The sequence below is a fragment of the Myotis nattereri genome (genome assembly GCF_964212035.1).
Source record: "Myotis nattereri genome assembly, chromosome: 12".
Lineage (NCBI taxonomy): Eukaryota > Metazoa > Chordata > Mammalia > Chiroptera > Vespertilionidae > Myotis > Myotis nattereri.
This window is the reverse complement of record NC_138087.1, coordinates 73903501-73930668: the sequence shown is the minus strand read 5'-3', so window position 1 is coordinate 73930668 and position 27168 is coordinate 73903501. Positions and strand designations below refer to the sequence as shown.

General features: G+C 36.3%; 1 protein-coding gene across 5 annotated transcripts in view; it reads left to right on the top strand.

The window, feature by feature from the left end:
* STRBP (spermatid perinuclear RNA binding protein) overlaps positions 1-27168 on the top strand; it is a 129121-nt gene that overhangs the window by 78846 nt on the left and 23107 nt on the right. For all 5 annotated transcript variants that reach the window (XM_081104116.1, XM_081104117.1, XM_081104113.1 and 2 more), the window contains exons 4-12: positions 2202-2367; positions 6196-6340; positions 13728-13819; positions 14320-14415; positions 15548-15659; positions 16317-16414; positions 16641-16752; positions 24389-24481; positions 25169-25368. In XM_081104116.1, coding sequence (XP_080960242.1) covers positions 2202-2367; positions 6196-6340; positions 13728-13819; positions 14320-14415; positions 15548-15659; positions 16317-16414; positions 16641-16752; positions 24389-24481; positions 25169-25368 — 1114 coding nt within the window. The remainder of the gene's footprint in view (positions 1-2201; positions 2368-6195; positions 6341-13727; positions 13820-14319; positions 14416-15547; positions 15660-16316; positions 16415-16640; positions 16753-24388; positions 24482-25168; positions 25369-27168) is intronic.

Below are 27168 nucleotides of genomic sequence, written 5' to 3'. Positions count from 1 at the left end.
GAGATGGCAGAGGTTAGTCAATCAGGGTAATGAAAGGTTATTGAGATAGTATAGGGGAGAGGTAGTAAGAGCCTGAAAAGAAACTAGTTTGAAGGCGAATTTACAAACTATTACTAGATTTGGGAGAATGAATATGAGAGGACAGGGAGCCAAAAAAAAAAAATCAAAGATGACTTGATTATTCTTTTTTTTCTTTTCTTTAAATCCTTACCCAAGGATGTGTTTTTTAAGTTAATTTAGATAGAGAGGAAGGGGAGGGGAGGGACGGGGGGAGAGGGGAAAGAGAGGGAGAGAGGGAGAGAGGGAGGGAAACACCAGTGTGAAAGAGAAACATCCATCGATTGCTTCTTGTACTTACTCTGACCAGGTCTAGAACCTGCAACCTAGGAATGTGCCTGAACAGCTATCAAACCTACAACCTTTGGACAACACTCCAACCAACTGAGCCACCTGGCCAGGGCCTGACTGTTCTCTTTTTGTTGTCATTAATCCTCCCTCAAGGATATTTTTTCCATTGATTTTTCAGAGAGATTGGAAGGAAGCATGGGGGCGGGGGGAGAAAAACATCAATGTATGGATTTGAGAGAGTCTCATTGATTGGTTGCCTCCCATATGAGTCCCGACTGACCAGGGCCAGGGATTGAACCTGCAACCCAGGTACGTACCCTTGACTGGAATCAAACCTGTGACCATTCAGTACATAGGCTGACACTCTAACCACTGACCCACACCGGTCAGGACCTGACTGTTATTAATATTAAGTAATTCCCTACGCTTGGGTCACTTGCTTTAAAATGCTTTTTATTTTTATTTTCTCTATACTTGCCACCCTTAAAGTTTCTTTGTGGTTTTTTTTTATTGATTTACTATTTATGAATTTCTGAGGTGTGCCAGGTGCTGAACCAATGACTGGATTATTTATAATTTACTGTCTTGTTTCAATGATCACAATTTGTTTCCTTTCTCCTTTTTCCAGTTCATTCTGTACTCTGCTGACTTTTGCCCAACTCTGCTGATTCTTTGCCTCTAGCTAGAATGACTTTTTAACCAAATCAAGACTGGGCTGAAGTCAGACTTTCAGGTTGCTTTGCTTAACCTTTTAAATTTTGACCTCTCCTTTTTCTGTACTTGGGATGCGACTATAATTAAAAAAAACCCAGGAGTGTTGTGATCAAACCGACTTGAGTTTGAATCCAGGCTTTGCCATTTTACTCTCACTGTGTACCTGAACAATTAATCAGCTTGTCTGAGATTCACAATTTTTTGTTTTTCAAATGCAGGCTTATTTGAGGTATAAATGAGAATTATGATATGCAGTTTGTTCTCAGTTGTTACTTTTTCTTCCCCTTTTAAGCAGGTTACTGCTTTTGTACTTAAACAGTGTAAGCCTCAGGAGCAGAAGTGATTGGATCTCCTTTTAGTATGTTTTCCATACTCAAACATTTGCTTACTTGTTGAATGACTGGCTCAGCTTAGTTATAGTTTCATGTGTGATTAAGGAAAATGAACCCATAAAAAACTTAAAATCAAGGATAGTTGCTAACATTATTCTTTGCACCACTCACAACTTGATGTTCTTTGAGTATTTGTTCTTTTTTTTACTGCTGGATTCGAAATGCATATCCTGGCAAATTATCTTTGGTCTGTTTTTTCCTCAGCCCTTTGCTTTTATCACATTAAACTGCTTTCTCCATAAACCTATGGATTCCTAGAATGATACAACTAGAAGGGATGAGCTAAGACTCATCTAGCCGATAGCCATTTGACAGTTGTGGATACTGAACCAGCAGGCATCACTAGGAGTAGAGTTCTGGACTTTCAGATTTCCATCCTGATGCTTTCTCAGTATCCCATGGTGCTCATGTTCCTCACAAATTCTTTAATTACCAATAAAAAGATAATAGGAAGGATTTTTTAATTTGAAAAAGTGTATAAGATCGAGATGCAGTATTTTGTATTTTCCTGAGCAATATAGATGTGATGAAAAATTTTTAAATCTTTTGTCTGAAATATGCTTCCTAATGATTTCTTGGGGAAGGTTGATACTATATGAGCCTTAAATTGCAGACTTAATTTTATGGAATTTCGGATATCTGGATTTATATACTCCCTTTCACATGGATAGCCAGAAAACCAAGTAATGATTAAGTTTTAGTCAGGAAATAGGTTGTAAAAATAATCATTCAGACTTCTATTTTTAGGGATCAAGGTGGTCGGACATTGTGTGGTGTAATGAGAATTGGCCTGGTTGCAAAAGGCTTGCTGATTAAAGATGATATGGACTTGGAGCTGGTTTTAATGTGCAAAGACAAACCCACAGAGACCCTGTTAAATACAGTCAAAGATAATCTTCCTATTCAGATTCAGGTGAGTACAGTTTAATTGCACCTCTAGGATAATTTGTAAAAAGGTGAAAATAGGTAGTGACCTTGAATTCAATAACAAGAAATCGGTAATAGTAAAGGGTACAAACAAAAGGAATGTTGCTTCTCTGGATCAATGACTCATCCATCCCATATAAAGCAAATTTCTGGTGATGAGTTCTCTGGATACATGTATCAAGTTAAGATGGCTGTTAAGATACAATCTTAAATTTTTCAGGTGTGTCTTGTTAAGAACCTTCCTGTTGTACAGACCAGGTCTCTCAGCATTGTGAAACTCTTGGTGGAAGGGTTAGTATATTGCAGAAAAGAATTGAAAGATAAAGAAGAGCTGAGGCAACTGGAGATTTGCATAGATGGTAATATTTAATATCGAAGACTCAGTTAATTTAACAGTCACCCACTCATTCTTTTAATGCAAAGTCACTGTTAATTTCTTGTTTCCAAACCTTTTTTACCTGGTGATGCATTTAGAAAATTTTAATGTTAGCATACTTCCTGGAGGATGCTGCTGAAGACTGAAAGCTCCCCAGGGCTGAAGGCAACCCTAGGACCACGCTGCTACCTACTCTGAGGACCAGTGCATCACTAATTGGGAAGCCATGATCACTTTTCAGTTTCAGATATGTTATTGTGGTATTAGTAGATTGTGGCTTTTTGATGATTCCATATCAGTTAGTCCTTATATCCATGTCAAATAAATAGATACCAGTCTACAAGGTACAAACTTTGAGTTGTTGAATGTTCTCTTCGTTGTTTTTTACTAGTAATTTATATTTCTTCTAAAAAGCCCCCCCCCCCCCCTTTTAAGTAATAGGAATTTTAAGCTTGCTTTTTAATTGGCTTTGTTAGTAGATCACTTTCTTTCATTTTCACCAACTAGTTGTCAAAACCATCTTTCTGGTTTTTTAATCTAGCATTCTTAACAGTCAAATTGTATTACTTGTTGACATATTCCCCTATATTAATTTTTGGAGCATCTGCTTTATCATTCTTAGATCTTAACATGATTTTTCAAGTGACTGTATAAACATTTGGCTTTTCCATTTTTGATTCTGATGAAATGTTTCTGGTCTTTTTTAGGGTTAAATTTATTTCTTTAAAAAATTTTTTTAAAGCCCTTTGTCATCATTTGGAGAAGGAAAGTGGCAAGCAACATGAAATACATAAAGTTTTAAGAAACAGAAAGCCCAATAATGGGTTTCTGGCTAACTATACTTTTTGTCATTAGAATGTTAATAAAATTCCTCTTGTTTCCGTTATTTTTTATATTGCTTTAAAATTTAATCTATATTTCTGCTTTTAGTATAGTGAATATTGTACACTTAAATCTATAATAAAGTAATAATAAAATGGGTGGCTATATTAAAGGCTTTTTCAACCATTTCATCCCCCTCTCTGTTTCCTTTAGTGAGTCCTGTTTGTTATGAGAGTGGTCATATTCCTCATGTGTTAGGGTGGAAAAAGATTTGAGAAACCAGTGCTGTAATAAATCAGAGTTCTTATTCTGAAAGTCTATCACATTTTTCTGGTATTGAAGATACAGGAGATTGGTCCAAGCTTCAGTTTGCATTAATAGAGCTTTCTCTGTGCAGACCACAACTGTGTGAACAGCATTTTTTCCCTTTCCTGAGGGGTGTGTGTGTGTGTCTTTATTTCTGGGCACCACAGTTTTAAAATGCTCTTCTTGAGCTAGCAAGTGTTCAAGCGGGGGAGCAAGAGAGAGGGCAGGCTGTGTAAACCAGTTCAGATTTAAAGTGATTGGGGCTTTTTAGTCAAGAGAAGACTAAACAAGACTCAAATAGCTTTAGGTCTGTGAAGGGCTTCTTGGAGAAGGTTAAAAGAGGCCTGAACTATGAAGACCAATAATGAAAATTATGAGAAACATTTCAATTTAATATAGCCAATGAAGCTATCCAGTGGTGAAACCAGCTGCTTTGTGTGATGGTTAGATCCATTACTATAGGTGCTGGGTAAAGGTACCCACATAAAATGGGGATGTTAATTGTACTTCCCTCTCATTAGATTGTATACATGTTCACACACATGTGCCCAAATATATACATATAAGTTACACACACATTATTATTACTATTACTAATAATGTTTCAGAAAATCATTTTAAGGATGATTTCTACTTTTACTCCCTGCTTCCCCCTTGTTTTTTTGGTATTTGTGTTGAAAACCAATTTCTTATCATCTTATTTTTTTATGAGTTTAAAAATCTTTTTCTTATTTTAAGCACTTACCGTAGTAAAACTTCCAGTTAGCTAAGTACCTTAATTAATTGAGGTTGTACTACACCTTTTCTCTCCATATTTTTTTCCTAAGGTGATTTTAAAACTTACATGAGCAAGAAGGGAGACCTAAACCAGAAATCACTTATAATTAGTCTAATGCAAGGGTGGGGAACCTTTTTTTCTGCCAAAGGCCATTTGGATAGTTATAACATCATCCACAGGCCATACAAAATTATCAGCTTAAAAATTAGCTGCTATATTTGGTCAAACATTTAATTAACTCGCCCCTAATGCCTTGGCAGGGCCTGACCAAATGATTTCTCAGGCCTTACACGGCCCCTCGGGCTGGACATTCTCCACCCCTGGTCTAGTCCAGAACTTAACATCATATGCTTATTACTTTGGATCTGTCTTATGGTGATCTGCATGAATAATTGAAAAATTTAGTTTGACTCATTCTCTGATGGACATCTTTAATGTTCTTATAGTGGCAAAATGAATGTGAGCAGTTTTCTGTTTTTTCTTTATAGTCTAGTTCTGTTTTTTCCAGTTACTCTGTGGCCTTTCCCTTCCTTGGCTTCCTCTATTCAAAAGTAGATAATGAGTTTTCTATTTTCTATCTTTTTTTGAAATGTTTAATGATAAAATGCTATTTTTATGTAAATGACTCTGAGTTCTTTTAATGTGCAATGATGAGCAGAAACCCAGTAGTGTTTTCATTTACCTATTTATATCAGATAATAGGTACTAAATTTTGACCTCCAAGAAAGGCCTTGTGTAATTAATATGTATATATATATGTGTGTGTGTGTGTGTGTGTGTGTGATAATACATTAAATACAACTTATGTGATTCTAATTGGTGATTATTTTGTGGAAGGTTCTTAAATTGCATACAGTTGTATATTGAAAGAAGTAGTATACATTTATTTCCCTGTGGGTGTCAGATAACTTGTCCCATAGTGATGGGCCTCACTGGAATGATCTCTGAGACCTATAGTTAGAGAAGGGAAGTTACTTGTTTATACTATTTTTTGTTGTTGCTGTTGGTTAGTGACTGTAGAGATTCTTATTCATTCTTGATTCTCTTTAGAAATCTATATAATCGTATATAAAAGTCTACATAATCTTAAATTTGTAAGTCCTTCGTAAGTAGGAGTTCCTTTTTAGGCTGTCTTATCAAAAAAAGTATTGGTTTAGAGAGCATTCCCAGCAATTTATTTTTCTACAGTAGTTCTCTGTAATAATGTAAAAAACCAGTAATTTACTGTTTATAATATAATGATGCTGTTGCTATTTTACATTCAAATATTACAAAGAATGAATTGAAATACTGCTTATAATTGTATAGAGAGTTGACATTGTGGTTGCTTTTTGAGGGATGGAGAAAGGATTTGCTGATAAGTTGGAAGGAGAGAGAAATGTTATCCCTAAAGAACTAGTTAAAGACTTTATTCACTCTCTTGACACAGTCTTACTAGTAGTTAATAACACTTGGAAACTAAGGGACAATCATTCATTTTTTGAAAATTTAATCTAATTAATTGTATGTTTTGAAATCTTGGTGACTTTCAGAAACTCACAGAAGAGAAATATGAAGTGGAACAATGTGTAGATGAGGCATCTATTATAATTCGGAATACAAAAGAGCCCACGCTAACTTTGAAGGTGATACTTACTTCCCCTCTAATTAGGGATGAATTGGAGAAAAAGGATGGAGGTACATACACATATATTTTTATTTTGTTTTGTTCATGAAAGACCTCTTTAGTGCTATGTTAACTATGCTTTATAGATTTATGAAATAACTGTCTTCATTTGTTTATGCCATTCATAGTATTTTAAACAGCTTTGTTTCTACATAAATCACTATTTTGCAAAAATGTATATATTTGAAATATAAAATATGTTAATTGAGAAACTTGTGCTTACCATGTTGGTCATAACTAATTTTATACTCTTTTGGCGTTATGGTATTGCATTGTTATTGCTGTCATTCAGCCTATTCGGTAGAGTTGGCTATTAGGTCTGACTCTAGGATTAAATGTGGACCAAACAATATTTTCATATTTATTCAGTTGTTAAAATTACTCATTTGTACATTGCTCTTGACTTCTATTAACTATATATAACCTTATAAGATTTATGCTTTACCTAATTGTCCATATGTAAATATGTTTTATAATGTAAGATATAAATTGGGGGATTGAATTTTTAAAATTAACCTTTAGTAAGTTTTTTTCCTAGGAGGTTTGTGATCCTGTTAACATTTTGATTATGATGTATGTGGGAATCATGCCTTAAACTAACTTTCTTCTGAAGTTAAAAAAAATTCCTGTATGGCAGCGTCATCCTTGTAAAAGTAGAGTGAGAAACCTATTCAGTTTTGAGAAGTAATGATGGAGCCGAACTTCTTTTTCTGGTGTTTTTATTCTGTCAAGTTAGCTTGTTTCCGCCTCTCAGTTCTGTCCCTACAAACTTGACCTGTGATATTTCTCCTGTGTCAGACCTTTGACCAACCGCCCTCTCTCTGTCATGACAATTTAGAGGCAGTCCAGCCTGTCTGGGCCAATGGAGACTTTCTATTGCTCCTTTTCATCACTAGACATTTAACAAGTCCCATTGCTTACTCCCCTACCTGAAATGCCAGTGCAGTAAGAAATATTGGTCAGTTTCTTAATTAATTTCAAGTTGACGATAAAGGTAGACAAAGACATTTACCAGTCATGTTAGAACTTTGAGTTTTGGCAGACATGTGATAGACTCCTTTTAAAAAGCTTTTGGGGTAACTAAAATCAGCTATACAAACCCAACAATCTAAACTAGATACATTTATGAGTTATAGTTTAAATTTAAAGTGCATCCAATCTATAATTGGGTTTATGCATGTACTGGGTTTTTTTTGCTATATATAGTGTCTCTAACACCTCTGAAGAACCAATCTTAAATGGCTTAATTTCTTTAACAGCTTTTCAGTTCACCATTAACTGTAGAACTATAAAATGATTTCTGAAGTATCAAGATAATTCTGTTAATTCTGGTAAGCTGTGTTCTACTTGACACCCCTAGTGTAAAACTAACCATTTTTAAGTAGAGTTATAATTATAGGTATTCTTAAAAATTATTTGAGTATAGAGAGATGAGAACAAGATTGCAGTTGCCAACGACGATATTAATTGTATGTTTGCTTGTAGCTGTAGGCGTCCCTTCCATTACCTCTTTGAAAATATTAAGACAACATCAGACTTCTTTTTTCCCATGGTTTTGTGTTCTTACATGGGGTTTTGTCATAGTTTTCAGTGATACCCTTAAGCTTAGTCTGTTGTTTTTATTTTTTTAATTTCTGTTTGGGGAAACTGAAAACAGATTCTTGTATTGCATCCTCACTAGAAGACTAGTTATGGGATGGAACTTGTGGTAAAATAGGAGAGTCAGTGTTTGTTCAAGATGTTTGGGTTACTGAAGGATCCCAAGACCTTTTAAGGGCTGACTTCCATTAGTTTGTGTTAACATAGTTGGTGTGGGATCAGGGAAAGTGAAAGAATCAGCTTGGCTCGGATGTTTTATACATGCTACTTCCTCCTCTTTTGAATGGCAGGAGGGTTTGCTTTGCTGTTGTCCTCAACCTCCCAGCCCTTTTGACTCACTTGTTATCTCTTCCAGTTTGCTCGTTTTGTTTAACCTGGGTTTTGTCAAAGACAGTTTTTTTTCCTCATGTGTGCTAGAAGTTTTGTGTATTCCTGGGAAAATTTGAGGATCCGGCATAACTGAGTATTTGACACCTAGGCTGTAGGTCTTGATTCCTTACACTAGACAGCTCCTCCCTCTGATGGAGGTCTTCCTGGCTGTAGGGGGCGAAAGCACAAGATTATTAGGGTCCCAGGAATTTCTAAGGCTGATAACTTTCCCTTTAAAAATAATCTGCACTTGTTTTCTTTCTCAAAATTAAAAGTACATGGAACATATTTCAAAGAGTATTTTTCTGTAGAATCTCAACTTCTCCCCTTCCCACAAAACAGACTATATATACTGGTACATATTTGGGTAAAATCTAAAAAGGGGGATAAAGTGTGGTTGAGAGCAGAGAGAACTGGAAAACTGGGACAACTGAGGGCATTACACTTGACCTCCTTAGGTCTACTTCTTGACCTATTTCAGGTCACTACTTACATTTCCATATTCTAACCCTTTACCTGAAGGTCCTATAGAATAACCCTTCCCCTTTACTACATGCTTCCTGCTAAAATAAAAAGCACAGACCTTGGTGTCTGGCAATCAGTTGTTCAATTCTTAATTCCATTAGTTACTATTTCTGTGTGACCTTGGGGCAGATTTCTTAATTTAAAAATGTGGATAATAAATACTTCAGAAAGTTGTTTGAGGTTAATGAAAGAGTTCATGTAATGTGACCTATACAATACTCAGCACAAAGTAGTTGCTCAGTAAATAGTGGTAGCTTATGAAAAAGATTCATAACACAAGCTTACTTACTCAAACTGCCGTGAGCTCACAGTGATAATAATGTGTACATAATGGGTCTGAAGAACTGAACCTAAAGCCCCATTGAAGTGCAGCATTGGAATCAGTAATTTGTACTTGCTACAGTGCTAATGGCTTGCGTATTATATAGCTTATGATTCATTGAGGGCAGGTATCTTTTTCTCTACCCCGATCCTGTCCCCCTAGCACCTAAGATGGTACCTAATACATAGTAGGCAATTTAAGAAAATTTGTCCGATGAATTTTTGTAGCCAGCATATTGTTTGATTAAATAGGACTGTCTAGTACAGTGGTTCTCAACCTTCTGGCCCTTTAAATACAGTTCCTCATATTGTGACCCAACCATAAAATTATTTTCGTTGCTACTTCATAACTGTAATGTTGCTACTGTTATGAATCATAATGTAAATATCTGATATGCAGGATGGTCTTAGGCGACCCCTGAAAGGGTCGTTCAACTGCCAAAGGGGTCGTGACCCACAGCTTGAGAACCGCTGGTCTAGTATGTAAGAAGCATTAACATTGGGCATGTCAGAATTCAAGCTCTGTCAGGGTATAAAATAACTTACTGTTTTATTAGCAGTTTTTCATATGACTCATATTAACCGTCAGAACAGCCCTCTTGGGTAGATAATTGCCCTGTTTTATAAATGAGAAAGTATCACATTGGACCCAGCTCTTATAAGTCCATTGTGCTGTCCACACTCCCATTGCTGTCAAGGATGAGTGTAGGAGCGTCTTAGCTGATTGGGTTATTCTGAGCACCATACAGCCTCAGCTTCTTTTGGTGTTTGTGATTTTAAACAAGCAGTTTGTTTGCTATGAGGGTAATAAATCAGCTGTTTATTCTATTTACAATGCTGTTTGAAACCAGGTGAACAGGGAAACGACAGAGTTGTGTGGCAACCCCCTGCCCTTGGTATTGGGGAGGTTTTTAAGGGCTCACGGAGAGGTTGCCCAAGAGTCCCTTTTCACATATCAGCGCCAGTGTAAACTTCCGGTGCATCTTGACAAACGTTCACTGGCATACGTCCTGCTAGGGAAGGTACTAGATTCTTATAATCCAGAAATCATACCTGGGATTATAATGATACTGTAGGCTTTCTTTTCCTGCCTTTTCCAGTTGTTAGATCTAAAATCCGGTGCAAACTTAGAGCCGTTACCTTTCCAGTGGCCAACTGTCTACTAAGGCATTGAAAAAAAAAGTTATATCGAGTGACATTTCTACCAGAAATTAGGAAAACAGTCTCTCTGATCTCCCTTAGTGCTGCATTTACCTGTGTACTTTATTGTGGCTTGATGTTTTGCATGGATAGCGGTTTGAAGCATAATGTCTGCTCTCCCCAGAGCCTCAAGGAATTGAGAGAAGGGGCTGCTAGCGTATTTTCAGGCTAACCAAAACATTCTATCGGCACCTACTCAGTAGCTCAGCTTCACCCATATTGTCAAGGAGGCCTTCATGACGACCCAGCTCAATTATTTCACCTTTGAAGAGCCCAGGTTCCAGACATATGACTCCTGTTTACAGTCATGTTCTGGCTTTTCTCTATCCAGTGTCCAGGCTAGTGTTTTTGTTAATGGGAAGAGAGTTAGCATGCATGTATGAATTGAGAGAAACTGACCAACATTTCCTGTAGTACGGTGTGTTTCTGGTCACTGATCTAACCTCTAACCAAAATAAAGTTCGGCACAATAGGCTTTTCCAGTGCTTCCATTGTTCAGAATGCTTTATGTAGCTTCATGCCCTGATGCCAGGTTACTGAGCAATAAATCTTTACAAGCTGTTTTTTTTTGTGTGTGTGTGTGTTTTTTTATGGTTTTGGGGGGCATTTTTGTCACTCCCCATGCCCATTCCCCATACTATTTCTTTTCTTTCTTTCTTTTTCTTTTTTTTTAAAATTCCAATTGTATTTCTTAATTAGTTTTACTGATCAATGTAGGAAAAAATGAAATGTCTCAGAGTTTCATTGTTTCTAATTTAAAGACTCCAAGTTGCCTTTTATCAGAAAAGCTTTGCTTCTCCACAAAAATGAAACACTTATATTGAAGTGTGTTAAAAAATGTTAAACTTGAAGTTCTGCTATTAGAAGTAGTGGTGTTTTTCCAGCAGCAATTCTATGATTGCCACATTAAGTAATTTATTTTTCTCAATGAATGAAAATATATAAAACTATATGTTATTCATATATAAAGGAAATAGGAAAGCAGGGCTTACAGGTACTGGTTACCATATGAATGAATTCACATGGTTTTAAAATAAGAAACTTTAAGGAAGATAACATTAGATGAATTTCCTCTACTGTGTCCCACCTCATGAATATTGAAACATTTTGGATCTTTTGACATTTTGACTATCAGAGCAGGAAGAAACATAGCCATTCTGATGGTGATGTGAATGGGAATCTGGTGCAAGTCTTCTGTTCACTGCCTGCCCCTCCATCTTGTCTTAGTGGAAACTGTTGCCTCCAAATGTTGACTGTCTGTAGCAAGCTGATGCCTCTGTTGTTGTTTTTTTTAAATAAGAGTTTGTGGTTGTAATCTGACTTTGGGGATGAAATAATTTATCGTCATATTTTTGCCATTGTTGCCCTTTAAAAATATGTTTTGTAATGAGCATGAGATGTTATTTACAAGTTCTGACCATTGGATGAAAGTACCAGAAAGTTTTAAAGGGTTTTGGTTTGCCTTTTCTTTTCCTATCCAAACTTCCTCTGCCTCCCTTCTCTCTTGCATTACCTCGTCCCCCTTCCCAACTCCTACTTGTAAGATGATAGACTAAATCGAAGCCTGCCTCATTCTTAGAGATTGAGATTTTAAAAAATAAGTACAGCCCATACCTCCTTTGGGGATTACATTACTTAGCAGTCAGTCAACCTTTGTCATGTCTATCTTTTAAGATATTCTAATCATTCATTTATAGTAGTTTGTTTGATCTGGTATGTGAGTTTTATGCAGATGCTTGCATTGACCACAGTTAAACATTTCGACATAACATTAAAATGAGTTAATTGTATGTTTGTGTCATTATAAAGACAAAATTGAGCAAGTCCAGGAACTAGGTCACCTATGAAGTGAAAATCCATAGTATATTTGCTTATGGTTATAAATGAATCCACATTTATACTTTTTGAGGCTGACCAATTTTTTAATAAAAGAGGGTAGTGAAATGAGGCCCTGTGTTGTGAATTTGTTGGCAGAAGTTAATGTGAATCAATGCAAGTATCTGGTGTAGAGCTCACCGGGTCAGAAAATAAGTGTGTAGCACTTCAGCCTTTAGAATGTTGCAACCTATAGAATAGCGGTCAACAACCTTTCAGACCTCATGGACCACCAGTGGTCCGCGGACCACCGGTTGGTGACCACTGCTATAGAAAACCCCAATTCTTCCTCTGAAAGATTTGTTTTCTGCTGGGCATTATGCCTTCAGTTTTAGTTAATGGCAGGCTACCAATTAGAATATATGTCATAATGGAATCCTGTAAATGAGGAAACCAAAAATTATCAGTTATCTGCCTCTTATTTAAAAATATTTACATTGTATCAATTAGCCCACACAGCATACTACCAATTCTCATTATTATGATAATGCTAGGAAGAAGTATTGGTGGATTTTCCTACATCTAAAAGTTCTTAAAGGAGAATGGTGAATCTGACTTCATTGGGCTAGACAAAATTTCTCCCCAAGAAACATTTGTAGTTTTTGTTTGCATTTAAATAATGCACCAAGTTTTCAAAAAGTGAAATCCCACTCAGTAATCGCTTAGAGGGAATATATTTGGCTCTTAAACTTGGATTTCTCAAGTGTGGATATTTTTCATTAATCACATGTTTGAATTCTTAATTTTGCTGCTTTGGCCCTCTAATCCAAATTTAAAATGTTAAGGCAAGTCAAATAGCTGTAATTAGATAGTATTCTTTGCTGCCTTTAAAAAATTTATATAATTTAGAATTGAAATATATTTCAGTGTTTTTCATTTTTGTAGTTTTGATAATTTTGGCTTAGAAAAGAAATAATGAGGGAACTCCAATGTGACCCTTGAACAGTTTTCATCAATGGGGTAAAGTTTCTGTTAATGGCTATCTTGTTGGATAAGTTTATTTAGTTGTAAAAAAATAAAATTGCTATACGCAGTGTATTCGTAGTATATCTCAAATTGATTATATAAAAGAGCCCCAGTTTTCCTTAAGAATTGATTAAGATTTCTTCTATAAAAAATAGTTATGATTACTATTAGTCCCAGATTTGCACTGTTTGCACCCAGCCAAAGGAACAAGTGCTATGTACCTATTTTGTGCCCTTTGATGTTATATGTGCTTAATAAGATCCCAGATTGTATGTAGCAGTGATCATTGATTTGTTTACTGACTGAATGCCTTTGTGCTCCTGTTTACTTGTGCACAGAATGGCTCTGATGACTTTTTACTTAAGTAATCATAGTGCATGTAACTTTAAAAAAACAACAACTAAACCAAATCATGAAATCTTCTGGGAGTCTTATTAGTTAACTCAAATGCCGCTCTTTTAAAAAAATTTTATTGTTTGGTAATTTGACAGGAACTCCTTGGTCAAATTGTATGTGTCTCTCTCTATCCCATTTTTCCATTAGAAAAGGTTGCGATGAAAGATCCTCCAGACTTATTGGACAGGCAGAAATGCCTGAACGCCTTGGCGTCTCTTCGACATGCCAAATGGTTTCAGGTTGGCTCTTTGTTTTTATCTTACTGTTGATATAGCCTTGCATAGGTTTCATACTTGCCACTTAATGATTTCTGTGTAAATTATAACGTGGGGTACTCTACCTTATAGGGTCATAAGAGTAAATGAGTTAATTTAGGTAAAATGCCTAGTATGGCTTCTACTATATAGGTGATGTTTAATTATAATATAATCCTTTTCAGCTTAGCACTCTGAATTTCAAATGGTGGCTTATAAAATACAAACATGGGCGAGAAAAGTGAAAACTTTAGTGGCCCAGAATGGTGTGTTGTCATGAGGCTATAAAAGCAATTTTAATAGTATGCTTCCTTTACTTTTAAACCTGCCGTTCTGAATTATAATTTTACTTTATTTTTTAAATTTTGTTTGACAACTGATTGTGATTGACTAATTAGTATTCACTTTAAAGAGCCTATCCATGATCAGTGTGCTTAAATGAATGGATTTCAACAAGGATATTGGAATCACTTTGTTTGTTTTAGGCAAGGGCAAATGGATTAAAATCGTGTGTCATTGTCCTTCGTATTCTGCGTGATTTGTGCAACAGAGTCCCCACATGGGCACCATTAAAAGGATGGGTAAGTACTTAAATACAGTTAAAAAGCAAATTCTGAAGTAAAGTCAGAGAAATTCCTGTAGAAATTACATATTACCATGAAATAGCTATATTCTGAGTTAGCTGAGGTATGCATTGCCTATTTTTGTTTTGGAAAAAAATTATGCACCTTTTCATATGAATTCGTTTTTATGTATATCTCTCTTTTACCTTATCATAATTCATGTTACAGAGCCTGAGATTTTTTTCTTTGACAAAAAGCCTCTATATCTTTTAGAAGTGAATGTCTTTCTGCACTTTGCTCTGCACTATTCACTACTGCCCATGAAAGCTCCTTGACTGGCACATTGCTCTTTCAGTGCTGCTTCCATTTAAAAAAAAAAAAAAAATATATATATATATATATATATATATAGATAGATAGATAGATAGATTTCAGAGAGGAAGGGAGAGGGAGAGAGAGATAGAAATGTCAGTGATGAGAGAGAATCATTGATGGGCTGCTTCCTGCACGCTCCCTATTGGGGATCGAGCCCACAAACCAGACATGTGCCCTGACCAGGAATCAAATTGTGACCTCATGGTGCATGGGTCAACACTCAACCACTGAGCAACACTGGCCGGATTAAAGGGTCATTTTAAATTAGTCTAGCAGTTATAACTTTCATATAGTATCATCAGTTTTTAATTTATTAAATATAGAGATTTGGTCCTTCATTTATTCTAATTGTAGTACTTGAGGCAGGCTGTCTGAAATGAAGTCTTATTGTGGTTTTAGTGTTCCCTAGGTTATGTGGGAGATAGGGTTGGGTTTGAATATTGATTAGTTATTAGCTATTACTAACTTATATGAAGGCTTGTTATATTTTTATTAAGTCAGTTAAGTGACCACAATTTCTTAAGTGATCTTTTCAGGGTAACTCAAGTTTTATAACAAAATGTCTTCTGAATATATTATCTCAAAAATGGTAGATTTAAAAACACTAGCTGGGTTAAAGGTTAATAAACAAAGGGGAAAAGTTAATTGAGTCCTAAATCATAAATGGACTTTCATGGTTTTGGCCTTCATTGTAGATAGAAATGTCAGCTCACATTTAACTGGAATCCTTTTAACACTTGATGCATGTACTAATTTGTAATTTAATATCTTCTAGCCACTAGAGCTTATATGTGAAAAGTCTATAGGTACTTGTAATAGACCTTTGGGCGCTGGGGAGGCCTTGAGACGAGTAATGGAGTGTTTGGCATCTGGAATACTACTTCCTGGTAAGGGTTTCAAACTCTGGAGGCAGAAGAATCAGAAAAATCACATTTTGGTTTATTTTTCTAAATCCTTATTAAATTTATCCTCTGCACCAGAAAGTGATATGTAGGAGTTGTTTTACTTGGAATTTTAGCAAATAGGAAAGTAGGATATCTGTATGTTGAAATATAAAACTCTGTTTCAATAAATGTAATTTATGTTTTATATATACTAACATAAATGGTACTAATAAGATACTGTGTCTGCTATGAATTTGCTTTACCTTGAGCTCTGAATTTGAAAATGCAGATGTTTGGTTAAAATGTATTAAGTTCACTCTGTTTCCACTCTGGTGTTTAATTTGGAAACATTAAATTTGGTTTTATTTTCTATATGTAATCCCTTTAAAGATTTGGGATGATTTATCATGCTGTGTCTAAATTCTCAGAGTAAGACCAAATGTTGACCTTAGATATATGTGACTTCCAGTAAAATGAGGACATTTAGGTGCTAACATATTGAAAATGAGAGTGTCCTTTGTACTCCATTTAATTAAGCAGATGTAGTTTCTCAGTTTCTCCCCCCCCCCCCCCCCCCGGTTCCCTTTTTCTCTGTTGGTTTATTGAATTCTAAACTCAGTTCTAAGTGGTACTTGTGTCTTTCTTTTGCCTTTGCCAAAGGGGGTCCTGGTCTTCATGATCCTTGTGAGCGAGACCCAACAGATGCTCTGAGCTATATGACCATCCAGCAAAAAGAAGATATTACCCATAGTGCCCAGGTAGAAGATGGGGCACATCACTGTGATCTATTAGAGGGATATCATCACTTTAGTTTCTGAGTTTTTCTATTTAAACACTATTTTCTTGCCTATTGTTAAGGGAACGTTTCCATCATCACTTTAGTGTTAAATGAATAGTCTTTTTAGCTAGATGTTCTATGGCTTTATAAAAGGGCTTTATAAATGGCTGTTGAAATGTGAATAACTATAATCTTTTGTTCTTCAGCATGCACTGAGACTGTCAGCCTTTGGCCAGATTTATAAAGTGCTGGAGATGGACCCCCTTCCGTCTAGTAAGCCTTTTCAAAAATACTCCTGGTCAGTTACTGATAAAGAAGGTGAGTATAAAAGTGTTTTTATTGGTGTTGGGCATGGGCAGTGGTAGAGATGATTATGGGGTGCATCTCTTATTAGAGGTGAGGGAATTTAATAATTGTTGATGTTAACTAGACTTATTGTGGGATCATTTCACAGTATAGACAAATGTGGAATTATTATATTGAACACCTGAACCTAATATAATGTTGTCTCAATTATACCCTAATTTAAACAAATTGTTAATCCAAGTCATGCATAAGGATTTTTATTGCTTTCCCCCCCTGACTTTCTGCTTTTCTGTCCCATCAATGACATCAGCTTGCTATTATTTACTCTTATTAGTGATGAACTCAGTTGACTATGTTGGCCAGATTCCATTACTGCATAGATGTAGGGACCATACTTTGAGAATCTCTGGTCTAAGAGAAGAGGTAAGCCATAAACTAGGAGATGATGTTATCGCTGTACTTGGAACTGTTATATAACCAAGAAAGAGAAAACAAATATAAAGGAAAAGTATATTGAAAAATCCAGGAGTATCTTCCGTTTGTACTAGTCTGTTTCAGTGGAAAGAGCATAGATTTTGGGGTCAGTATTGCCTGGGTTCTAGTCATAGCCCCACTCTTTACTAGCTTTAGGTCTTGAGCAATGAGTTTGCTTTTGTCCTAGGGATGTTACCCTGCTTTATTGGCTATGGACAGATTAAGATGCCTGACTCAGTTCCTCGAATACAGCAGACTCAAATATGAATCCACTTACTCTCCTCATTATGCCCAAAAAATATCCCCCCCCCCCTTATCTCCTGTTATACTAGAAGGTAGGATGTTTAACACCAGTTATTCCCTACCAGACTACCAGCCCTTGACCTCAGACCCAGTTTCCTCAGTTTTCCACCCAGATGTCTAACAGCCATCTCAAACTTAAGATGTCTAAAATCCAAAAATCTGTCCTTATGCTACCCCTGATCTGCTCTTTCCAGTCACTGGAAACTCTATCCGTCTATGTGCTCAGGCAGAAACCTTTATCCTTGAATCCTCTCTTTTTTCCCTCCATATCCAAATCATCAACAAATCCTGTCTGTTTTATATTCAAAGTATCTCCAGCATTCAGCTATTTCTTTAACTTCTTCACTATTGCCTTCCTGGCCTAAGCTGCCATCATCTCTCAACTGGGTTATTGTAGTAACTTCTCTATCTTGGTCTTTCTGCTTCTGACCTTGCCCCATTTGTCTGTTCTCAACAAGCAATAATTCTTTTTTCCCTTAATTTTTCCTCTTAAAATCAGACTCAAAGGAAGTTGCCTAGTTAGCACGGAGAGTTCCCATGTACCCTTTAGTCAATTTCTCCTATTAGTTACATCTTATATTCTAGAACTGTACAACAAGCATGTCAAACTCGTGACAAGTGGGCTGCATGCCTCGTCAGCCATGAGTTTGACATGCTTGCTGTACAATATCAAAAGCAAGAACTTGACATTGGTACCATGTGTATGTATATATTTTATGCCATTTTATTACATGTGTAGATTTGTGAAACCACCTTCACAATCAAGATACAGAACTATTCCATCTTCCACGTACTGCCCCTTTATAGTCACACCCGCTGCTTCTTAATCATCCCTAAACCCTGGAAACCACTGACTTTCCTCTATATTTTTGTCACTTCAAGGAGTTATACAGTATGTGATCTTTTGAGATCTCCCCTTTTTTGTTTACTTGTCCTTCTAATTACTGAAGAGTATGTCAGTTTCCCTCTGTTTTGGATTGTCTAGTCCCCTCCCATCCCCAGTGTAATGTCCTTATGGCCTGTCCAAGTTGTTGTACGTGTCATTAGATTTATTGCTGAGTAGTATTCTGTGGCATTGGATGAGCCAGACTTTGTTTAACTGTGCATCTGTTGTAGGGAATTTGTTTGTTTCCAGTTTTGGTTATCACAAATAAAGTTGGTATGAGCAGTCTTGCATAGGTTTTGTAAGCAAATCCTGTTTGTGTGTTAAATTGGCCAGCAGTTTTCCTTTGTTGTAATGTTTTGCCTCTAAGATTATGTTGGTCTCATAAAGTGAGTTGGAGATTGTCCCTTCCTTTTTTTTTCCTTGTAGGAGTTTGCATAAGATTGATGTTATTTTTTCCTTAAATGCTTACAAGAATTTATTATTGAAGCCATTTGAGCACTTGGTTTTCTTTGTGGGAGGGTTTTAAATTATGGATCAACTTTACTAAATAGGTATGAGACTGTCATCCTCTCGTGAGAGGTTTGGTAAATTGTTTTTTTCTACGAATTTATCCATTTCATCTAAATTTTAAAATAGTTTTATAAATTTACCTTCTTTGGGTGTAACTTGCTATTTTTCCTTTAAGCCTAGATTTATGTGTATAGTACACACTTTTTTTGCGGGGGGGGGGGGGGGATGGTATAGCCAAGGTGGAAATTTATTAAAGAACAAGTACAGACTCCCACGTGGGGAAGGGGAAAGAATCTCACAGCACAGACTCTCACGTGGGGAGGGGGAAAGAGTCCCTAGTATATGCTTTTGACATTAGTATCTTTATTATCACTAGGTTAAAACTATCTTTTTTTTTTTTTTTAAATATATTTTTATTGATTTTTTACAGAGAGAAAGGGAGAGAGATAGAGAGTTAGAAACATCGATGAGAGAGAAGCATCGATCAGCTGCCTCCCGCACATCTCCCACTGGGGATGTGCCCACAACCCTGGTACATGCCCTTGACCGGAATCGAACCCGGGACCCCTCAGTCCGCAGGCCGACGCTCTATCCACTGAGCCAAACCGGTTTCGGCAAAACTATCTTTTATTTTCCCTTATTATCAGTTCTTTGACACATGAGCTATTTAATACACACACACACACATACATATAAATTTATTTATTTTTTTTGTTTACTCTTCACCTGAGGATATTTTTTCTGTTGATTTTTAGACAGAGTAGAAGGGAGGGGAAGAGACAGAGAGAGAAACATTGATGTGAGAGAGACACATCACTGGTTGCCTCCCACACACCCACCTGGAATCGAACCTGGGACTCTTCAGTCCACAGGCTGATGCTCTATACACTGAGCAAAACCAGCTAGGGCTATTTAATACATTTTTATTGATTTCAGAGAATAAGGGAGAGGGAGAGAGAGATAAAAACATCAATGAGGAGAGAGAATCATTGATAGACGGTCTTCCCTACACGCCCCCCTACTCGGGATCGAGGCCACAACGCATGTGCCCTGCCTGAACGGGAATCGAACCATGACCTCCTGGTTACTGAGTCTACACTCAAAACATTTAACATCTATAAGAATAAAGAATATTCTTTATTCTTTGTTGTCATTGCTTAATTTCCAGACAGGAAAAGATTTTTTAGTTACCACTTTATATTTGAGTTCCCACTTATTCTACTATAATCTGAGAACATGTTTTGTTTGATTTCTATCCTTTGATATTTTTTTTTGAGACTTGTTTTATGTTCCAGTACTTAGTCAGTTTTTGTAAGTGATTCTGTCTGAAAAATTATGTACATTTTGCAGTTGTTGGTCCGCATGTTCTTTATGAACATTTTGCAGTACATTTGTTCGTTGTGCTGTTCAGATCTTGTACACCTATACTATAGTTTTGTTTACTTGTTCTTCTGATTACTGGAAGAGTATGTCCGTTTCCCTCTGTTGTGGATTGTCTAGTTCCACTTGTAGGTCTATTAGTTCTTAATTTATATTATATTTTACATTTTTATAATTTTGGATCTTTTATAGTTTTAGATTTTCTTCCAGAAATTCTTCTAGTTTTTATTTTTTACTTTTAAATTTCTTTAGCATTCTGATTATTCTTTTTAATAAAGTTTGTTTTTTGAAAGCTCCATCATCTGGGTCTCTTTTGGCTCTGTTTCTGTTGTCTGCTCCTTCCTTGATTTTTGATCATAATATCTTGTCTTCTTATGTACCTGGTCATTGTGAATGCTGGAGACTTAAGATGAAAAAATTGTGGAGAATTTAAAGGCTAGAGTAATACTATCTTTCCGCAGGGCAGATTTATACCTGTTTCTGGGAGATGGTGAGTGACTTTGGCAATCCTGGGTCATTTTAATGTAATCAGGGAAGAAGGTGACTTGAAGTTAGGCTTCAGTCCTCATGAGATCCACAGTGGGGGGAGATTCAACAGGACTTCCCTTGGCGGTCCTCACTTCAGTTTTTGCCCTCAGAATCCTTACTGGCTGTTTCTGGACTTGGAAGATGCCCCTAGAGCAGTGGTCGGCAAACCACGGCTCGCGAGCCACATTCGGCTCTTTGGCCCCTTGAGTGTGGCTCTTCCACAAAATACCATGTGCGTGCGCGATTGAAACTTCGTGGCCCATGCGCAGAAGTCGGTTATCGGCCTGGGCGAGTCTATTTTGAAGAAGTAGCTTTAGAAGAAGTGGGGGTTGTCGGTCTGTCAGGCGACAGGAGACGGGGCGCAGGCGCAGGCGGGCCGCAGGATACGCAGCGCGGGGGAGGCGCGCGCGATTCATGCATGAGTTGAGTGAGCCAGTCAGTCAGCAGTCTCAGTGCAGTGGTTAGTGCTAGTTGCGACCGCAAATTGTGCGTGGGTGACAAAAGTACCTACTCGAAGCATAAATTTACCTGTATTTTTCCAACCAGCTGCAGATCCTACAGGTATTTTTGTCATCAATTTAATAGAAGAAACAAGTATACAAGACGAGTGTGGATGGGAGATTTGGAAGGAGTTGACCTCAGCGAACGTACCTCAATCAGATTGAGGACGTTTCTAGCAAAGGCTAGCTTAGGAGTACCCTAATTAAGTTAATAACAGTGTACCTACCTATATAGTTTAAGTTTAAAAAATTTGGCTCTCAAAAGAAATTTCAGTCGTTGTACTGTTTGCCGACCACTGCCCTAGGGGAAATGTGGCCCTAAGGCAGGGCTCCCTTCCTCTCCCAGACCTAACTCACTCCATAGTCTTCACTGTCTGGGAGCATATTTTATTCTACATTTTGTCCAGTTTTTCTAATTACATCAGGAAGGCTTTTTCAACTTACTTACTTTCTTATACTGGAAGTGGAACTTTTCAATATTTTGTAAAAGTTCTTCTGATGAATTAGTGGCAGCTGGGTTCAGAACTACTGCCTCTCCTCATCTTCTGCTTTCCTCTCCTCCTGGGTCGGGTAATTCCAACCACTCAGGCCTTTATGCTATTTCCTAGCATGTTCCTGCCCTTTGTACTGGGCTGTTTTCCTTGCTTGGGGCTCATTCCCTAATAGTGAATAGCTCATTCTTATTTTCCTTAAGTCTTCATCAAAAGGTCACACCTATCAGCAATACCTCTTTGATCTTTCTGATGAGCACTACAAACAAAACAGCAACACCTCCTCCCCTTTAAGCCTCTTATTTTTTTTTCATTGTGTTCAAAACTATAGGACATGCTGTAATTCCTTTCCACCACCTTGCATAAACTTTTTATTTTTTGCATAAACTCTTTGAGACATTGTTTTGTTCTCTTGTCCAGCATCTAAAATTATCCTGCACATAGAAAATTCTCAGTTAATATTTGTTACTGAATGAATACATACATGAAATTATAATGAGGATGATAGAAGTACATGCTTTAAAGAGTGATGATTAAATAAATTAATACATGTAAGATATTAAAAACAGTGCCAGGCATATAGTAAGCACTCTCATATTATTTTTAAAAATTATTGCCTCTCAAATGATCACTTCTCATTTCTAGATATTATATAGATTGAAAATGACGTGCATTTTTATAAAACAAGCCCATTTCTACCCCCTCCCCCACCCCTATTACTATTATGGTTAGCCCCAGATTTACAGCTGTTCTACAAGGGCTGGGACGGGAGAAGGAAGCTTAATCCATGGAACTTCATAGCCAGAGGATTTAGAGATGAGATCTATGCTTTTAAGCATTTGTGATTTCTGCACAATCAGGTAGCAGGTTTTAATGTAACTTAGTGAACAGTTGAGTGATTGAGTAGACTGTGCCCTTTGAACTTTTCTCTCTTAAAGAGGGGACATTCCGGGAGACTGGCACATAGGTTTTTTTAAAAATATATTTTATTGATTTTTTTACAGAGAGGAAGGGAGAGGGATAGAGAGTTAGAAACATCGATGAGAGAGAAACATCGATCAGCTGCCTCCTGCACACCCCCCACTGGGGATGTGCCCGCAGCCAAGGTACATGCCCTTGACCAGAATCGAACCCGGGACCCTTGAGTCCACAGTGGCACATAGGGTTTTATATAATGCAGATGAAATACAGTACTAAGCAGATAAGCAGACAGTGCCTTCTGTAGAAGAGAACATCAAGATTTATAGACCTGAGCAGTAAGCATTGACTCAAGCAAGTGTAAAGTCAGTGTTTGCCCCAAGAGACAACAAATCTTGATGATTAAAGAATATGTAGTTAATGTTAGTATACTTACAAGGTCTCATTAGAAGTATCTGGAAATCTTGTGGCAGAATCTCTTGAGTATAACTTCCCTTTAGGAAAAACCCACAACCATTTTTTTTTTGTGTTTTTTTTTAACATTTTTTTAAAAAAATATATTTTATTAATTTTTTACAGAGAGGAAGGGAGAGAGATAGAGAGAGTCAGAAACATCGATGAGAAACATCGACCAGCCGCCTCCTGCACATCCCCCACCGGGGATGTGCCCACAACCCAGGCACATGCCCTTGACCGGAATTGAACCCGGGACCCCTCAGTCCGCAGGCTGACGCTCCATCCACTGAGCCAAACCGGTTTCGGCCCACAACCAGTTTTTAAGTTGAAGAGACAGAGTTCTTTAAAATACTTGGAGAGGTTGATGAGCTTTTCTCTGATTGGTTTTAACCTGGACAGCAAAGCCTTTTGCCTGACAGCGTTACAAACTAGCTGCTTTACCCAAGAAATTGCATATCATTTAGTTTTGGTTCATACCCACTATGATGTTTCTAAGTCTTGTGATAGTTTTAAAGATACAAGACACGGGCAAAATATCTTTGACCTTCATTAGAGCACTAAGAAAACATGTGAAATAGCCAATGACACACTACCACATGGGACGCTTTATATTTCTGATACCATAGAAACTCTTAGAAAGTTGAGATGAGAAAAAAGCTGAAGAAAACTTCATGGAAAAGATGAACTGTAAATAAAATCTTAAGTAGGGTTTGACTCAACAGACAGAAGAATATTTTGTAATGTGAGAAATAATCAGATTTTCAAAAGCTTAAGATTTAACATGTGAGCTTTAAAAATTTATATAAAGTAATGAAAAGTTATAGAAATACTTGAAAAGACATAAGTAAAAATAAATCCTAATATCAGAGAACACTACCTTTAACATTTTGATATATATCTTCCCAGACCTATTTCTGTCCATGCATAAACAGATGTGAATATATACATAGGTGTTTGTATTTGTATATATGAATGAATGGGAAAATAAATATTTATAAAAAGGGATAAATTGTTTCATAAAGATTTACTTTAAAAGTTTTTGCTATTACAAAATGGTAAATACAGTAATTTAATTGTTCAATGAAAGAGTACTATGGTCTTTGTGATTCCTAAGGTTTTCCTTTCTGAACATAGTATATACATTTGGTAGAGAAAATAGAATCATTGTTTTGACTGATAATGAATCTCTTGTAATTGTTTAGGTGCTGGATCTTCAGCTTTGAAAAGGCCATTTGAAGATGGGTTAGGAGATGATAAAGATCCCAATAAGAAGATGAAACGGAACTTAAGGAAAAGTATGTAAAATCTTTATTCTTGTAGATGTTGACTAGAAAAGACTCATAGTCTCAGGAAACGAAAATTTTCATAGTGAAGAATTTGATTGATTTGAATTGGGGTTTTTAGAATAGATCTTCACTGAGAAATTGATGATTAAATAACTTCTTTTGTTTCCAAGCTTCATTGCTTTGAACAGCAATTTTCAACCTTTTTCATCTCATGGCACACATAAATAATTACTAAAATTTTGCAGCACACCAAAAGATATATATTTCCTGATATGACCAAAAAAAGGGGATAACTTTTATTCATTCACACTGGACAGCTATTGTGTTGGCTGTTGTTTTTCTATTTGACAATCTAAGGGAAAAACAGGTCAATGCCCCTGATTAAATAGTTAGGTATTGTATGTTTTAAAAATTCTTGTGGCACACTGGTTGAAAATCACTGGTTTAGGGTATGTTAATTTTGCCAAACGAAAATTAATGTATAGCTGTAGTAGTGCATATTATTTTTACAGTGATGTTAGCATAATAATTTAAGGAGTAATTTTATTATTATATGAAGTTATTTGTATGTTTTTTTTTAAATTCTTCTTTTAAAAAATCTGATGAATTTATAGTGATCACTAGGAACCTACAGATGCATAGATTAAAGCAAAATGGTTTAATATCTGATCTCTCTCTCTTTTTTTTTTTTAACAGTTCTGGATAGTAAAGCAATAGATCTTATGAATGCGCTAATGAGGCTAAATCAGATCAGGCCTGGGCTTCAGTATAAGCTCTTATCTCAGTCTGGCCCTGTCCATGCCCCAGTCTTCACAATGTCTGTAGATGTGGATGGTACAACATACGAAGCCTCAGGACCATCCAAGAAAACAGCAAAGCTTCATGTAGCAGTGAAGGTACTGTATGTCTTTAACTTACTAGTGCTTTGCTATTTTATGTTGTAAATAAGATGTTTATTTTCCTATATTAAATTAACAGAACTTTTTTTAGATTTTAATAATATAAAGAGTTTTGTGATTTCTGGTCACAAATTCTTCTTTGGTTGTAAAATATGTGTTGATTATACAAAATTTGGAAAACACAGAAGAAAAAGAAATAAAAATGTAAGTTGCATATTTCTGAGACAGATGATTAATATTTATATATGTTTTATTTATCCAATTTTACCCTCTGATTTTCTTCATTGTGTCATGAATGTTTTCCCATGTGTTAAAAGCTTCATAAATAATATTTAATGGTTGTTTGAGTAACATGATATGGATGTAATATTATTTGTTTAAACATTTCTTTATTATGGGATATTTGCTATTTGCAGATTTTTTTCTGTCATAAATTTGATCATTGTCTTTGTTCCTGGTGTCTTTTCTGTGTTTCAGAGGATTTACATAGGTAATATGTTACAGGATTGAGCCAATTAGTCATTCATGTAGGTTTGTAGAAAAGTCCTAAATATTGGAATCCCTCTAAGAGCACATTTGATCTTTTGTAGACATATGTGAAAATGTCAAAGGCCATGTAGACTGAAGATAAGTTTTTCACTTAAAAGTTCTGTTATGTAACAATCTGGCATAAGATATAAATGGTCTGTTTTCATGATCATTCCATTTTGCAAGAAGCGTTATTAATGTAGATGCAGATATTATCCTAGAACTAAGGATACAGCAGGGAGCAAAGTCTTAATCCTCCTGGAGCTTGCATTCTAGTGTGATACGTTGGGGAGACAGGCCACAGATATATAAGTGAGTAAGTTACATGTCAGGTAATAATAAGAACAATGCAGAAAAGTAAGAACTAAGCTTTAATAATATAAAATGATATTTATGTTCTGTCTTATTTATAAAAGGGGTACTTCAGGTGTGATGAAATAGAAGAAGAAAGCCAAGAATGAGGGAAATGGTGAAGCCAGGGATAAGGCTAAAAATAGTTTGATAATTTAGCTATAATGTATTCTGAGAATGAGTCACAAATATAGCCCTAGGTTCTCTGGCATCTGACACAAAAGCAGGTGAAATCTTGATCCACTGTCTGTGACATAAGAATGGACAGTTGATTATGAGAGGCACAGTTGTTCTGGTATAAAAATCAGGTGGGCATTCTCCTTTGTAAGAAGGAATAGCATGATATCTTTTAAAAGATGCCCATGGTGCAGAAATACAGTTTGTGGTTGTTTTGTAGTAACCTTTAATACTGTATAAACTAGAGGCTTCACAGCAAATTGCAATTCAGTAAAATTTGGGCGAGTTAGTAGAGTGGTAAATTTTGCAATATGACAAGATTTAGATGCTATGTGTTCTCATAATAACCATTAACATTTTGGTATGTATTTTTCCAATTCCCCCCCCAACTTACAATTTCAAAATCCAGAAAGCACTAAAAATGAAAAATACTTTTCTAAGTTTGATGCAAACTCACTTGATGGGAAAACTTGACTAGAATTGATGTGTGGCTATTTTTAGTCTTTATGATTCTATTTAATGTGAATATTTTATCTATTTCTTTGACCAAACATGTGGTAGCACCTGAAATACCACTGGAGATTTAGAAAATATATGGTAAATATATTGTCGCTTTCTAAACTCTGAAAAGTTATAAATTCTCAAAACAACCTGGCCCCAAGGGTTTTAGGGAAAGAATGATGGGAACGCCCTAACTGGTTTGGCTCAGTGGGTGGAGCGTCGGCCTGCGAACTGAAAGGT